This window comes from Periophthalmus magnuspinnatus, unplaced genomic scaffold (assembly GCF_009829125.3).
Source record: "Periophthalmus magnuspinnatus isolate fPerMag1 unplaced genomic scaffold, fPerMag1.2.pri scaffold_121_arrow_ctg1, whole genome shotgun sequence".
Lineage (NCBI taxonomy): Eukaryota > Metazoa > Chordata > Actinopteri > Gobiiformes > Gobiidae > Periophthalmus > Periophthalmus magnuspinnatus.
Window position 1 is genome coordinate 13,435 of NW_022986702.1, and position 14,926 is coordinate 28,360.

Sequence of the window (14,926 nt, forward strand, 5' to 3'; positions counted from 1 at the left end):
TAATGATATATTTACAAAGAAAACCCCTTTAATTTATTAAAAACATATATATATATATACATGGATGGCAGAGGGAATAAGAGAAGTAACAGGTAAGAGACATGGAGAAAGGAGGAGAGAGAGTTAAAAAGAGGTGCCCAGAGAGGGAGAAAAGAGAGAGAGAGACAAAGGGAGAGAGCGAGAGGATGGAAAGAGACGACAAAAGAGGGAAGAGAAGAGAGGGAGAAGAAGAGAGAGAGAGACAAAGGGAGAGAACAGAGAGAGGGAGAGAAGAGACAAGAGAGAGAAAGAGAGAAGAGATAGGGGAGAAAAGAGAAGAGGGAGAGATTATCATTCCATTATGAGACTGAGCTTTAGGGGGTAAATCTTTGGCGCAGTACAGGTGCTTGGGGTTAGCTTTAGTCGGGTTAGGGTTAGTTAGTAGGTTGTTAAGTCTGCTCTCACCATGCAGGAGTGCTACATGTACTTGGTTTAGTGTTAGTTGGTCGAGTTATTTTAGTTGGGTTAGTTTGTAGGTTGGCGAGTGTGGTCTCACCATGCAGGCGCGGTACAGGTGCTTGGGGTCCCCCGTGTGCCGGTACAGGGACAGGAAAGTGTAGGCGTTCCCGGCGGCTCCGTGGCAAAGGCCGTAGCCCTTCTTGAGCAGGCCGTACCTCCACACCACCTCCCCACACTGCAGAGCGTCCTCCAGGTATCCAGGGCCTCCAAACACCTGCAGAGAGAGGAAAAGACAGACCAGCTAAAGTCCGGATCACTGCTCATTCGGACTAATATTTACCTGATATCTGATTTTTAAATTAACGTGAATGTAAATGTAAAGTTAGTCACCAAATTTGGAAGAGAACATTAAAATATGAAACAAATTTTGCTCTTTAATTGAAAAAGGGTCAATTAGAACAGTTTGGAGCATTTTTCTTCACTTGCGACTTTTTAATTTATGATTTAAATTTTGATTAAATAAATAAATAACATAATAATGATAATAAAATAGAATTGGTAAAAAAGTCATACGTTTGATTTTCATAATAATTATTTCATTACTTTAATAAAAACTCCACATCTGTCCAGGAAAAACAACCTCTGCCAGATTTACAGTTAAATGCTTATTAATATGCTCTATCCCAGAAAAAAATAATTTAAAAAAAATTCAAAAAGTATTATTTTTTATTTTATTTTAATGTCAGCACAGTCGTCTATATTACACTGAATATTTGGATGACAACCGCAACTACTTGATGACCACCTCTGAAATCTTTTCTTCCATAGTCGACTCAAGAAAATGTTACAATTAACCTTAATAATAAAAACTGTTCAAAAACACAACAGATATGACTTGATTCGACCACAAGAGAGCACTGTTAGCCTGTCTACTGAATCACCTCTTTCTATACTTAAGGTAGAATGTTACAGAGCCTCTTAAGAGTAAAAGTATCTTGGGTAGCACTTTAAAATCAACCTGACAATAGATTTTGTAATGGTACTTTGTGAAGTATTCTGTGTAGTACTTTCTCTATTACCTTGTAGGCCTGCAGCAGCATGTAGACGACCCCCGGAGATCCGTGACACCAGTGCACCAGCAGGTCCCGCTCGTCCCCCACACAGGGAGGGTAGTTTCCAGAGGGGAACTTAAGGCCGCACACATAGTCTACGCTGGGCTTCACCAGTCTGTGCAACTGCTCCACTGAAGACACCAACCCGGGCTGACAGACAGGGGGCAGTGTCCAGTGAGAAACAAATATCATATTCAAGCTACACACAGATCTGTTTGTAGTATTATTGTTGAATTCCTAAAATTTAATTGAATAAACATAAACTGTCCTTGTTTTTAATAGTTTCTAAAGTGAATAAAGGGCCCATATTACACTATTTTCTGATTTATGTTACAATGTTTCCTCATCAAAAACAGACGTGGAGTTGTGTTTTGTTTCATTCACACATGTTTAACTCACAAACTCTGCATATTTAGGCTGAGTTCTTTTCTCAAACAGAAAAAAATCCTTGTCATGTCATGTGGTAATACAGGAAAAGCTCTACTGTGTTTTTAAACTCCATACACCTTCACTTGAGTCCTTTTGGTGTTTTCAGGCCAATCTCTACTGAACAAAAGGTAAAAGGTAGCCATTAACTGGAAAACTACCGTTTCATGACATCAAAAGGTGGAACTGCATTCTGAGCTTTGGAGATATAGACTAATAATAAAGGATTATTCAAACATGTGCAGATGAAACAAGACACAACTCCCGGAATGTTTTTGAGGAGGTAACAACATTATAACATAACGTAAAACTCACAAGAGTCAATTTCCTGTCCTTGTTTAGCCCTGGTTCAGTCCTGATTTCGTCCTGGTTTATCCTCAGTTCAGTCCTGGTTTAGTCCTGTTTTAGACCTAGTTTAGTCTTGGTTCAGTGAATTACACTGTGTTTTCATGTGGGATTTGCTTCTACCTGAGGCACCACCATTTGACTTTATCCATGCAACCCTCTGGTTTTCTTTTTCCATTGATCATCCATTTAAAGTGCTGTGACATCTGTACGTTGTGAATGCATGCATTCTGTAAACTGGCATCCTAGAGCTTCACCATTCCATGAGACAGGACCCAATGCAGTCCCAAAAGGTCACTGGATACAGTGTGGGCAGAAGCAGGTATTCGGACCATCACGGTGAGTGCTGCAGAGTCCAAGCATGTTCTCTTCCTGCTATGTTACAAACCTTAAACTCAAAATGGCATTATCAAGTAAAAAGACACAGTACTACTCACCTGAGAACTTGTGACAATATCTACCTGTACCTGTCATTATAAAACAACAAGAGAATGGTTAAACCCCACAGCGTAGGGACTTACAGTTCGCTGCCGTAGGGCCAGTAGCTGAAATGCCAGGTCTCCAGGGTCTCCTCAACCTCACGGACAGTGGAGGCAGACGTCCAGGTCTGTCCGGCTTCCTCCTCCGCCAGCGGATCCAACTCACCACCAGGTGGTGATCAGTTGACAGCTCAGCCCCTCTCTTCACCCGAGTGTCCAAGACACGCGGTCGGAGGTCAGATGACACGACAACAAAGTCGATCATCGACCTCCGACCTAGAGTGTCCTGGTGCCATGTGCACCGATGGACACCCTTGTGCTCGAACATGGTGTTTGTTATGGACAAGCTGTGACTAGCACAGAAGTCCAATAACAAAACACCGCTCGGGTTCAGATCGGGGAGGCCGTTCCTCCCAATCACGCCCCTCCAAGTGTCACTGTCGTCCCCCAGGAGAACAACGGAGTCCCCGGTTGGTGCACTGTCTAGTACCCCTCCCAAGGACTCCAAGAAGGCCGGGTACTCTGCACTGCTGTTTGGCCCGTAGGCCGACACAACAGTGAGAGACCTGTCCCTGACCCGAAGGCGCAGGGACGCGACCCTCTCGTTCACCGGAGTGAACCCCAACACGCAGCGGCTGAGCTGTGGGGCAATGAGCAAGCCCACACCAGCTCGCCGCCGCTCCCCGCGGGCAACGCCAGAGAAATGGAGAGTCCAACCCCTCTCAAGAAGTTGGGTTCCAGAGCCCGAGCTGTGCGTGGAGGTGAGGCCGACTATATCTAGCCGGTAACGCTCAACCTCCCGCACAAGCTCAGGCTCCTTCCCCCCCAGCGAGGTGACGTTCCACGTCCCCAGAGCTAGTCTCCATGTCCGGAGATCCAGTCGTCGAGGTCCCTGCCTTCGACTGCCGCCCGGATCTCTTTGCACCCGCCCCGCATGGCTCCTCCCGCAGGTGGTGGGTCCACGGGAGGACGGCCCCACGTCGTTCCTTCGGGCTGGGCCCGACCGGGCCCCGTGGGGAAAGGCCCGCTCCAGGGTGGGGCCCCAGTAACGCCAGTCCGGGCGACGTAACTGGCCTTGATCTTTTTCTTTCCATGGGGGGCTTCTCTAATGATATATTTACAAAGAAAACCCCTTTAATTTATTAAAAACATATATATATATATATATATACATGGATGGCAGAGGGAATAAGAGAAGTAACAGGTAAGAGACATGGAGAAAGGAGGAGAGAGAGTTAAAAAGAGGTGCCCAGAGAGGGAGAAAAAGAGAGAGAGAGACAAAGGGAGAGAGCGAGAGGATGGAAAGAGACGAGAAAGAGGGAAGAGAAGAGAGGGTGAAGAAAGAAGAGAGAGAGAAGGAAGAGAGAGAACAGAGAGAGGGAGAGAAGAGACAAGAGAGAGAAAGAGAGAAGAGATAGGGGAGAAAAGAGAAGAGGGAGAGATTATCATTCCATTATGAGACTGAGCTTTAGGGGGTAAATCTTTGGCGCAGTACAGGTGCTTGGGGTTAGCTTTAGTCGGGTTAGGGTTAGTTAGTAGGTTGTTAAGTCTGCTCTCACCATGCAGGAGTGCTACATGTACTTGGTTTAGTGTTAGTTGGTCGAGTTATTTTAGTTGGGTTAGTTTGTAGGTTGGCGAGTGTGGTCTCACCATGCAGGCGCGGTACAGGTGCTTGGGGTCCCCCGTGTGCCGGTACAGGGACAGGAAAGTGTAGGCGTTCCCGGCGGCTCCGTGGCAAAGGCCGTAGCCCTTCTTGAGCAGGCCGTACCTCCACACCACCTCCCCACACTGCAGAGCGTCCTCCAGGTATCCAGGGCCTCCAAACACCTGCAGAGAGAGGAAAAGACAGACCAGCTAAAGTCCGGATCACTGCTCATTCGGACTAATATTTACCTGATATCTGATTTTTAAATTAACGTGAATGTAAATGTAAAGTTAGTCACCAAATTTGGAAGAGAACATTAAAATATGAAACAAATTTTGCTCTTTAATTGAAAAAGGGTCAATTAGAACAGTTTGGAGCATTTTTCTTCACTTGCGACTTTTTAATTTATGATTTAAATTTTGATTAAATAAATAAATAACATAATAATGATAATAAAATAGAATTGGTAAAAAAGTCATACGTTTGATTTTCATAATAATTATTTCATTACTTTAATAAAAACTCCACATCTGTCCAGGAAAAACAACCTCTGCCAGATTTACAGTTAAATGCTTATTAATATGCTCTATCCCAGAAAAAAATAATTAAAAAAAAATTCAAAAAGTATTATTTTTTATTTTATTTTAATGTCAGCACAGTCGTCTATATTACACTGAATATTTGGATGACAACCGCAACTACTTGATGACCACCTCTGAAATCTTTTCTTCCATAGTCGACTCAAGAAAATGTTACAATTAACCTTAATAATAAAAACTGTTCAAAAACACAACAGATATGACTTGATTCGACCACAAGAGAGCACTGTTAGCCTGTCTACTGAATCACCTCTTTCTATACTTAAGGTAGAATGTTACAGAGCCTCTTAAGAGTAAAAGTATCTTGGGTAGCACTTTAAAATCAACCTGACAATAGATTTTGTAATGGTACTTTGTGAAGTATTCTGTGTAGTACTTTCTCTATTACCTTGTAGGCCTGCAGCAGCATGTAGACGACCCCCGGAGATCCGTGACACCAGTGCACCAGCAGGTCCCGCTCGTCCCCCACACAGGGAGGGTAGTTTCCAGAGGGGAACTTAAGGCCGCACACATAGTCTACGCTGGGCTTCACCAGTCTGTGCAACTGCTCCACTGAAGACACCAACCCGGGCTGACAGACAGGGGGCAGTGTCCAGTGAGAAACAAATATCATATTCAAGCTACACACAGATCTGTTTGTAGTATTATTGTTGAATTCCTAAAATTTAATTGAATAAACATAAACTGTCCTTGTTTTTAATAGTTTCTAAAGTGAATAAAGGGCCCATATTACACTATTTTCTGATTTATGTTACAATGTTTCCTCATCAAAAACAGACGTGGAGTTGTGTTTTGTTTCATTCACACATGTTTAACTCACAAACTCTGCATATTTAGGCTGAGTTCTTTTCTCAAACAGAAAAAAATCCTTGTCATGTCATGTGGTAATACAGGAAAAGCTCTACTGTGTTTTTAAACTCCATACACCTTCACTTGAGTCCTTTTGGTGTTTTCAGGCCAATCTCTACTGAACAAAAGGTAAAAGGTAGCCATTAACTGGAAAACTACCGTTTCATGACATCAAAAGGTGGAACTGCATTCTGAGCTTTGGAGATATAGACTAATAATAAAGGATTATTCAAACATGTGCAGATGAAACAAGACACAACTCCCGGAATGTTTTTGAGGAGGTAACAACATTATAACATAACGTAAAACTCACAAGAGTCAATTTCCTGTCCTTGTTTAGCCCTGGTTCAGTCCTGATTTCGTCCTGGTTTATCCTCAGTTCAGTCCTGGTTTAGTCCTGTTTTAGACCTAGTTTAGTCTTGGTTCAGTGAATTACACTGTGTTTTCATGTGGGATTTGCTTCTACCTGAGGCACCACCATTTGACTTTATCCATGCAACCCTCTGGTTTTCTTTTTCCATTGATCATCCATTTAAAGTGCTGTGACATCTGTACGTTGTGAATGCATGCATTCTGTAAACTGGCATCCTAGAGCTTCACCATTCCATGAGACAGGACCCAATGCAGTCCCAAAAGGTCACTGGATACAGTGTGGGCAGAAGCAGGTATTCGGACCATCACGGTGAGTGCTGCAGAGTCCAAGCATGTTCTCTTCCTGCTATGTTACAAACCTTAAACTCAAAATGGCATTATCAAGTAAAAAGACACAGTACTACTCACCTGAGAACTTGTGACAATATCTACCTGTACCTGTCATTATAAAACAACAAGAGAATGGTTAAACCCCACAGCGTAGGGACTTACAGCTCGCTGCCGTAGGGCCAGTAGCTGAAATGCCAGGTCTCCAGGGTCTCCTCAACCTCACGGACAGTGGAGGCAGACGTCCAGGGGGTAGTCACCAGCATGGAGTCTGAGCCAGAGACGTACATCCAAACCTCCTGGTCCATGTGGTGCAGGTTGGGAAGCATAGTCCCCAAAAGCTGAAAGAGAGCACAGTCACTTTACAATCTAAAGTCTAACACGGACCCAATACTCTAAAGTTTAGAGTATTGTGTCCGTGTTACATGTGATCAACAGTATTCTAGTGTAGGGTCCTGCATACCTCCCAGAACAGGGACTCGTCCCAAACATGGACCCAGAGAGGGAGCAGCTGTCGGCCTCCAGGCTGCTCAAACAAGACATATGTCAAACACAATGTAACAACGGCACAATGTATCATTCGGAGAAACATTAGACTTACCTGAGCACCAGGGTGAGGGGGTACAGAGGAGCCAGAGGTGGAGAGCGCAGGGCTGCGACTCTCAGCAGGCTGGGAATCAAGAAAAAGAGCATGAGCCATTTGACATTTCATGCAGTTAATTGTCACTGAATATTTAAGACAGGTCAAACTCACCTGCACATGAGCAGAAGGACCAGTCTGCCGAGGCAGAGGGCGTCTGCTGCTGGCAGCCTGCAAAAGTTTAAGTTTGGTTTAAAAGAGGTAAAAATGTAAAAGGGATAAAAACATCTTAAAATTCCCACAAACATTCTAAACCACCAAGAGATAGATTTTAGTTAAATGCATGAAGCTTACCAGCTGAGGAGCTGCGGGCGTCCCAGTGGAGGAGGGCCCAGGGCTGTCCGGTCTCTGGAGCTGGAACATCAGAACACACAGGTGAATACTACTGTCTTTATAACAACATTATAAAAAGAGCAAAGGGCAAGTGTGACCAGGCCTACCGGAGCGGAAGAGGAGGGTTGAGAGCTGCCCCTTGCTGAAGGGTCACCGCGGCGGGCACGAGTGGTCCGAGGGGCAGGCGCCGGAGACCTCTTCCTCTTCCTGCCGCCCTGTTGGACAGAAGAAAATCAACATTAAATGTATGCTAAAAGACAGTATCTAAATGACAAACTAATTAAGGTCTTTTTCAAAATCTCACTACAGGAGTTTGTGGCTGGAAGGTGGATAAACAGCAATCAAAAGAATAATACACCGCATCTCCAAGTTTTCAAAGACCTGGGCAATCGGGGTTATTTTTCAAAAAACAAATGTAGTGCAACAGGATGCTTATTTTATTATCTGTGTGCATTGTTCATGTTTTATTTGGTTAGTGTTGTAAATGTATTGTAGTTTCTAAATCATGAATAAGCTGATCAATGTTACTGCAATCAATACTCGAATCGAACATTTGGCCACTTTGTGTTGATCCACTCCAAATTCAATAAAATTCAATAAAACACAACACTTCTTTTCAGTAAGCAACATTAAATAAAATACTCTGGGTTGTTGTAAGTTCACCAACTATTGAGCAGATTTATTAGAAGAAACTGGCAACTGTACCTTCAAAGATTTAGTCTTCTAATGATATATTTACAAAGAAAACCCCTTTAATTTATTAAAAACATATATATATATATACATGGAGGATTCATTCTTTTTGTACAACTATAGTACAAGTATCTTTAGTATAAAATCAGTGTTTGGGCCAAATATGGCCTTAGCAAACAATATATTTAAATATGAACATGCTACTGAACTTTATTAAACCATGTTCAAAGTTTGGCCTTTTAATATTTAACCATGGAGCCTATAGAACCTATAGAAGTATACATTTATATTTTCCATTTATATTTCTGTTTTCAGTGTTTCAGCTAGTTAGTGCTACTTTGTCAAAATTACTGATACCAAGTAGAAGTAGTAAATACTGAAAGTAGCCTTATAGCTAACGTTGTTATTTATGCTAATAATCATCGCAAATGCTTTTTAAAAAGACAGATTTTCTTTACCATGCCACAGTTGAACTTGAAGGCTGGTGGTGTTCAAGTGCTGCTGAACTTGAAGGCTGATGAAGTTCAAGTGCTGTGGGAACAAAAACAAAGCTGCGTGAGGCTGCGGTGGAGCTAGTTTAGCTGCTATTAGCCGTTAGCTTAGTCTGCGGAGAACAAGTGCGTGGCTTCTCTCTCAGGGACAAGAGCGAAATGGCGAAGAATTCGAATGTTGTGCATATGTTGTGCATAGCAACATTATGTTGTTATTATTTGAATGTTGCGTAACCTTTGGCAACCATGGAATGGTTGCCAAAGGTTACGCAATGAGCTAGTCCAGTATGGGCGAAAAACTTCTCTACGGTCCAAATCCAGTTAAAAGTATTGGAATTATCATAAACACATAATGGCTCCATCAGTGTGAATGCACATACACCACTACATTCTATAATTCTACTGTCTAAACAACCAACCCAAAAAGCAGGATTTTATACACTTTATGTATGGCTGTTTTTAACCCTTGTGCTCCCCAAGGGGGTTACCAGGACCCCCGAGTCGCAGCATGAACCTATAGTGGAGCGCCGGGGGTCCCGGAGACCCCCCAAGTCCGTTTGTGGAAAAAAAATAAAATAAAATAACTAAATCAACGGAGAAAGACTTTGATGGGGTCACCAGGACCCCCCTAGCGGTGGGGGGTTACCAGGACCCCCCGAGTCGCAGCATGAACCTATGCTGCCATTCCTATGGGATGGGATGGCAATTATTGTTATCCCATTGATGACAATAAAATAAATTTAAAAAATACAAAATGGAGGAGGACTCTGGGCGGCGGGGTTGGGAGGGATGACAGGGTAGGTTGGAGGGTTGAGTTGGGGTGGGAGGGTGGGGGGTCCTATGGGATAGGATGGGGGGGGGGGGTGAGGGGGGGTGTGTGGAGACCCCAGTCCCATTGATGACAATAAAATAAATTAAAAAAATACAAAATGGAGGAGGACTCTGGGGGGGGGGGGGTTGGGAGGGATGACAGGGTAGGTTGGAGGGTTGAGTTGGGGTGGGAGGGTGGGGGGTCCTATGGGATATTTTTTAAAATAAATAAAAATATAATAACCCTGGGTGGTGGTGGGAGGGTTGGGGTTGTGTGTGTGTGTTTGTGTGTTTGTGTGTGTGTCCTCTCTCTCTCTCTCTCTCTCTGTGTGTGTCCTCTCTCTCTCTCTCTCTCTCTCTGTGTGTGTGTGTCTCCTCTGTGTGTGTGTGTGTGTGTGTGTGTGTGTGTGTGTGTGTGTGTGTGTGTGCGTGCGCGCGTGTGTGCGTGCGTGTGGGGGAGACGTCCCGTCGGAGGGGTTGGGTGGGGAAAGTCTTAGGTCTTGTCCCAATTCGCTGCCATTCGCATACCTTTCTAAGTAAGTTACGTACGTTAGGTAAGTTATATAAGTTACGTAATTTACGTAAGTTATTTTTAATTATTTATTGTAGAACGTGAAAAATCAAGGTGTAGTCGTTGCAGCCCTTTATTTTTCTTTAGATTGAATGGAGTAAGGAATTAACATTTCCCTTTGACTATCAATAGGCAAAATAGATTATAGCTACTTTATATATATGCGTGCGTGGGTGGGGGTGTGTGTGTGTGGGGGGGTGTGGGGGTGTGTGTGGGTGTGTGTGGGGGTGTGTGTGTGTGTACACCTTGTTAAAAATGTAATAACAGAGACAGAGGTAATGAAAAAAAAGTAGTTTTTTTTTTGTTTAGTTCATTTATTTATGGATACATTCATAGTCTATAAACCAGAGAACACAGCTATTTGGTATTTGAGCCAGGTTAAATCTGATCTTTTGCTAAACCCCTTTAATACCACTAGAGGGCGTGGATACAAAACAAAACAAAGGGATGAATGATGAGAACCATAAACCTACAAAAAAAAATGTAAAAAAATAAAAATAAAAATAAAAAAACAAAATCCAAATAAATGAATAAAATAAAATAGATAAAATAAAATAATATAAAATCAGACCGGAGCACAAGGGGGGCAGAAGGATAGAGCGCACTTTGCGCACACGTGCACACCGCACCCCCGGCACACATTTGTAGTTTTAATGTCTTTGCTTCTGGGGCACGTTCGACACCTCTTCCTCTTCGCCGGTACAGGCGCGTGTCGCGATTTCGGACGCGGGTACGTCCCGGGTTCGTTCTCTCCGTCCTCCTCCTCCTCCTCCTCCTCCTCCTCTCCGTCCTGCTCATCTCCGTCGCCGTGGTCCCGGGTTCTTCTTCCTCCTCCTCCTCCTCCGCCGCCGCGGCCCCTCTCCCCTCTGCCCGCACTCCTCCTGATTACGCTGGGACCCACGAGCGCCCTGCCCAGCTGCTCCAAGAACAGTCTGCGTCTGTTGCGTTTGCCGGGCATCCACGTCGGGTTCAGCTCTCTCCAGAGAACGAACGCGTTGTACGCGGACACGTCGATCATGTTGTGAAAGATGACCATGGGCCAGCGGCAGGTTTTTCTCCTGCAGCTGTACGTACCTGTGACTTTATCCAGGTTGTCCACTCCTCCCTTGGTACGATTGTAATGGAGCACAGCAGCAGGTTTGTGTTGTTGTTGTTGTTGTTGTTCTTGTTCGTCACTAATACTACGGTCTCTTTCTCGGCTTCGTCCTCCTCTTCCTCCTCTTCCTCCTCTTCCTCCTCTTCCTCCTCTTCCTCCTCCTGCTCCTCCTCCTCCTCCTCCTCTTCCTCCTCTTCCTCCTCCTCCCGCTCCCTCTCTCGCTTCTTCTCCCGGCTCTCCGCGCAGGTGCTGCGGCACCGTGGTGAGGATCAGCACGTTCCTGGTCTTTTTGGCCAGATAGGAGATTAGGGCGACCGAGGGGCCTCCCCCCTCCCCGGTGGCGAACGCGAACGAGAAGGATCCGACCCGTCTGCCGTTCCCCCGGGTAGTAGGCGGGCAGGCCAGTTCGCGCGGGACCTCCGTCCTGTTGGCGCGCAGCGTACCTAATAGGGTGAGTCCCCTCTCGAAGAACAGCCTCCGGGCGAGCTCGAACGAGGTGAAAAAGTTGTCGCACGTCACGGTGCGGCCCGGTCCCAGTCCCTCGGTGAGGTCCAGCGCGACTCGCGTGGCCAGGTTCTTCTCCGCGGGCGCTCCTTGTCGAGGTTTACCGGTGTACACCTGCATTTTCCACGCGTAACTGGACCGCGCGTCGCACACGGCCCATAGCTTGATGCCGTATTTTGCGGGTTTGGAGGGCATGTACTGGCGGAAGGGGCAACGGCCTGGAATGTATTTATTAAAAAAAAATAATAATAATAATAAATTATTATTATTATTATTATTATTATTATTATTATTATTTTTAGGGGTGGAAAGCTGCTAACTGGTCCTTTGGCACAATCTTTCTCTCTCTCTCTGTCTCTCTCTCTGTCTCTCTCTCTGTCTCTCTCTCTCTCTCTCTCTCTCTCTCTGTGTGTGTGTGTGTGTGTGTGTGTGTGTGTCCCCTCTCTCTGTGTGTGTCTCCTCTTTCTGTCTCAGATAGAGAGAAGAGAGACAGGTGCCTTTCCTCTTCCTCACGCTCTCACACCACCTCCTTTTTTTTTGAATTGATTGATTGATTTATTGATTGATTTATTGATTGATTTATTGATTGATTTATTGATTACCTTTAAAGGCAACCAGCCTCTCGTCCACGGTGACCTCCGGTCCGGGATCGTATAGGAGCGGCAGCCGCTGGCACCAAGCGTCCCACAGTTTCCTGACGGGTGCCAGTTTGTCTCCGTAAGAGGAAGAAGAAGAAGAAGAAGAAGAAGAAGAAGAAGACGACGCCGCCGCCGCGCGTCTCGCCTCTCTGGTCTCGCGATCGTCGAAGCGCAGGACGCTGGAGTAGGATCTGAAGGTCTTCAGAGGCATGGTGGCGCGGAATACGGCGCGCCCGCTCTCCGCGTCCCAGAGACTTTCACACGCCTCACCCCTCGACCTGTAGACTCCGGCCAGGATCAGCAGCCCCACGTAGGCGCGTAACTCGGTGCGATCCACGGGCTTCCACCGGCTTCTCACCGGCTCTGCTCTGCCCTCTCCTCCCCCTCCTTCTCCTCCTCCTCCGCCGCCGCCTTCTTCGCCTCCCTCGCCCTGTTCACCCTCTGCGTCTCGCCCCCGACGCCTCCGCGTCGTCCTCCTGACCCCTTCCAGGTTGGTCATCTCGATCACTATGTCCTCTAGCTCGGGGGTGAAGTACGCCAGGAAAGTGGATAACACGTCCCTGGAGGCCTCGCGGGCCGCGGCGGTCGGTCCGCCTCGCGGGACTCGTTCCGAGGCCGCGATCGACTGAGGGCCCCTGAGCGACGTCCGCGGAGGCGGCTTCGAGCTCCACGTGATGTCCCCGTGTTTTGAAAACATTTGTACTTCTTCTTCTACTTCTTCTTCTACTTCTTCTCCTTCACCTTCTTCTTCTCCTTCATCATCTTCTCCATCATCTTCTCCATCATCTTCTCCATCATCTTCATCTTCTGCATCATCATCTTCATCTTCTCCTCCTTCATCTTCATCTTCTCCTCCTTCATCTTCATCTTCTCCTCCTTCATCTTCATCACGCCACTGCTTGTGATAATTGTGGTCATCTTCAGGAGAATGACGACGAAGACGGCGATCATCACCGCCATCATCTTCATCTTCATCATCATCTTCATCATCATCTTCATCACCGTCATCTTCATCACGGCGCTGCTTGTGATAATTGTGGTCTAAGCCACGATGGTCATCTTCAGGAGAATGAGGACGAAGACGACGACGACGAGGAGGAGGAGATTCGCGGGACCCGAGGCCTTCGATCCAGACCCGTGTCTGGCTGGCGTGTCCCGGAAGCCCGGGCGAGGAGCCTGTCGCGTACCCAGGTGTAAATTCGAGCCCGTGTCTCCTGCGGGACATGACCGCTCGAGTTGGAGGGATTTCTTAATTTTATGTAGTTCTTTTTATTTGTTCTTGATGTTGTTGTTTTGGTTTTTTTCTTATTTCATCGTCAACCTAGCGATGCCACGGGATGCTTAGTAGTGAGACATTCTGTTTTTGTTTGTTTGTTTCTTTGTGCGTGTGTGTGTGTGTGGGGTGTGTGTGTGTGTGTGTGTGTGTGTGTGTAGGTGTGCGTGTGGGGGGTGTGTGTATGTGGGTGTGTGTGTGTGTGTAGGTGGGGTTGTGTGGGGGGGTGTGGGGGGGTGGGGGTGTGTGTGTGTGTGTGTGTGTGCAAAAACAAAAAACTAAACTAAAAGCAAAGAAGAAAAAAAAAAATTGCAAAGTTGAATGAAATCAGGAGGTGACGGCTTCAAACCGGATAGTGTTAATAATCTTTCACCAAACACAGTTACCTCCGGCACTTTGGATAACGAGTTTGTTTTTTATTTTTATTTATTTATTTATTTATTTATTTATTTTCCCTCAGATCTCCTCTCTCCAGCTACCACTATAACCGGTAACTTGTCACCGGACAGCACGAACTCCCTGGAGTGGATAAAGATTATTCTAATCATTTACAATTGTATCACCAAACTGAAGTAAGATAAAATATAAACATAGTAAGAATGTCGGTATTTTACGATTTACAATCCTACACATTATTTAATTTTGTACATTTTAAAGTTGAATAAAATCTCTTTATGTATGTACAGTTTTTGTTTTGTTTTTTTGTTTAAATTTATTTTACAAATCGTTAATACGCACGTTTACGGATCAGAAAAGGGAGTCATTCCCATACCGGGAGTCGAACCCGGGGCGCCTGGATGAAAGCCAGGAATCTTAACCCCTAGACCATACGGGACACTACTGTGACTCGCCAGACCGTACTGTTTTAGACGGAAGTCTATAGTATGAGCGCGTCTATGACGCGTCTTCCGTGGGGAGTCTGCAATCGAACCCGGGCCGTCTGAATGAAAACCAGCAGTTATAACCACTACACCGTACGCTACGGTGCTTTTGTAGCTGTGTATGTGTGCGTGCGTGTGCGTGTGTATGAGTGTGTGTCTGTATGTGAGTGTGTGAGTGTGTAGATGTGTATATATATGCGTGTGCAGAGGTGTGTGTGTGTGTGTGTGTGCTGTGTGGGTGGGGGGGTGTGTGTGTGGGGGTGTGTGTGTGTGTGCTGTGTGTGTGGTGGGGGTGTGTGTGTGCCAATCTCATGCTGACTGAGTTTCCCCCCACCTCTCTCTCTCTCTCTCTCTCTCTCTCTCTCTCTCCCATTGTGTGTGTTGTGTGCGTGCGTGTGTGAATC

The 14,926-nt window shown here is 45.7% G+C and overlaps 3 protein-coding genes and 1 non-coding gene across 4 annotated transcripts; all 4 read right to left on the bottom strand.

The window, feature by feature from the left end:
- Positions 1–301: 301 nt before the first annotated feature.
- LOC117393435 (glutathione S-transferase LANCL1-like) lies at positions 302–2,957 on the bottom strand. Its single transcript, XM_033991551.2, has 2 exons — positions 1,518–2,957; positions 302–712 (listed from the first exon to the last, which is right to left on the bottom strand). The coding sequence occupies exons 1-2, from the start codon at positions 1,740–1,742 to the stop codon at positions 491–493; spliced, it is 447 nt and encodes a 148-aa protein (XP_033847442.1). The 5' UTR covers positions 1,743–2,957; the 3' UTR covers positions 302–490.
- A 476-nt stretch (positions 2,958–3,433) lies between these two features.
- LOC117393434 (glutathione S-transferase LANCL1-like) lies at positions 3,434–6,738 on the bottom strand. Its single transcript, XM_033991550.2, has 3 exons — positions 5,433–6,738; positions 4,451–4,627; positions 3,434–3,900 (listed from the first exon to the last, which is right to left on the bottom strand). The coding sequence occupies exons 1-3, from the start codon at positions 5,655–5,657 to the stop codon at positions 3,610–3,612; spliced, it is 693 nt and encodes a 230-aa protein (XP_033847441.2). The 5' UTR covers positions 5,658–6,738; the 3' UTR covers positions 3,434–3,609.
- Positions 6,739–6,753: 15 nt separating this feature from the next.
- Positions 6,754–13,184, bottom strand: LOC117393433 (uncharacterized). The gene is made up of 10 exons (XM_033991549.1): positions 13,110–13,184; positions 12,333–13,026; positions 11,480–11,948; positions 11,005–11,305; positions 7,673–7,780; positions 7,527–7,586; positions 7,347–7,403; positions 7,194–7,262; positions 7,056–7,118; positions 6,754–6,933 (listed from the first exon to the last, which is right to left on the bottom strand). Exons 1-10 carry the CDS (start codon positions 13,182–13,184, stop codon positions 6,754–6,756), a joined length of 2,076 nt encoding a protein of 691 aa, XP_033847440.1.
- A 1,220-nt stretch (positions 13,185–14,404) lies between these two features.
- On the bottom strand, positions 14,405–14,476 carry trnae-uuc (transfer RNA glutamic acid (anticodon UUC)). The gene has a single exon. It is a non-coding gene; the product is annotated as a tRNA-Glu (tRNA).
- Between the last annotated feature and the right edge of the window lie 450 nt (positions 14,477–14,926).

What these genes read in the sequence shown, in the direction of transcription:
- LOC117393433 (XM_033991549.1), bottom strand. Translation starts at nt 13,184, where the DNA reads ATGATGCAGAAGATGAAGATGATGGAGAAGATGATGGAGAAGATGATG. An exon ending in TGATGAAGGAGAAGAAGAAG is followed by an intron (nt 13,027 to 13,109) that starts GTGAAGGAGAAG and finishes TGGAGCTCGAAG; the next exon opens with CCGCCTCCGCGGACGTCGCT. An exon ending in CGCCCGCAGCTCCTCAGCTG is followed by an intron (nt 7,404 to 7,526) that starts GTAAGCTTCATG and finishes AAACTTTTGCAG; the next exon opens with GCTGCCAGCAGCAGACGCCC.
- LOC117393434 (XM_033991550.2), bottom strand. Translation starts at nt 5,657, where the DNA reads ATGATATTTGTTTCTCACTGGACACTGCCCCCTGTCTGTCAGCCCGGG. An exon ending in TGCTGCTGCAGGCCTACAAG is followed by an intron (nt 4,628 to 5,432) that starts GTAATAGAGAAA and finishes CTCTCTCTGCAG; the next exon opens with GTGTTTGGAGGCCCTGGATA. An exon ending in ACCTGTACCGCGCCTGCATG is followed by an intron (nt 3,901 to 4,450) that starts GTGAGACCACAC and finishes TCATTAGAGAAG; the next exon opens with CCCCCCATGGAAAGAAAAAG.
- LOC117393435 (XM_033991551.2), bottom strand. Translation starts at nt 1,742, where the DNA reads ATGATATTTGTTTCTCACTGGACACTGCCCCCTGTCTGTCAGCCCGGG. An exon ending in TGCTGCTGCAGGCCTACAAG is followed by an intron (nt 713 to 1,517) that starts GTAATAGAGAAA and finishes CTCTCTCTGCAG; the next exon opens with GTGTTTGGAGGCCCTGGATA.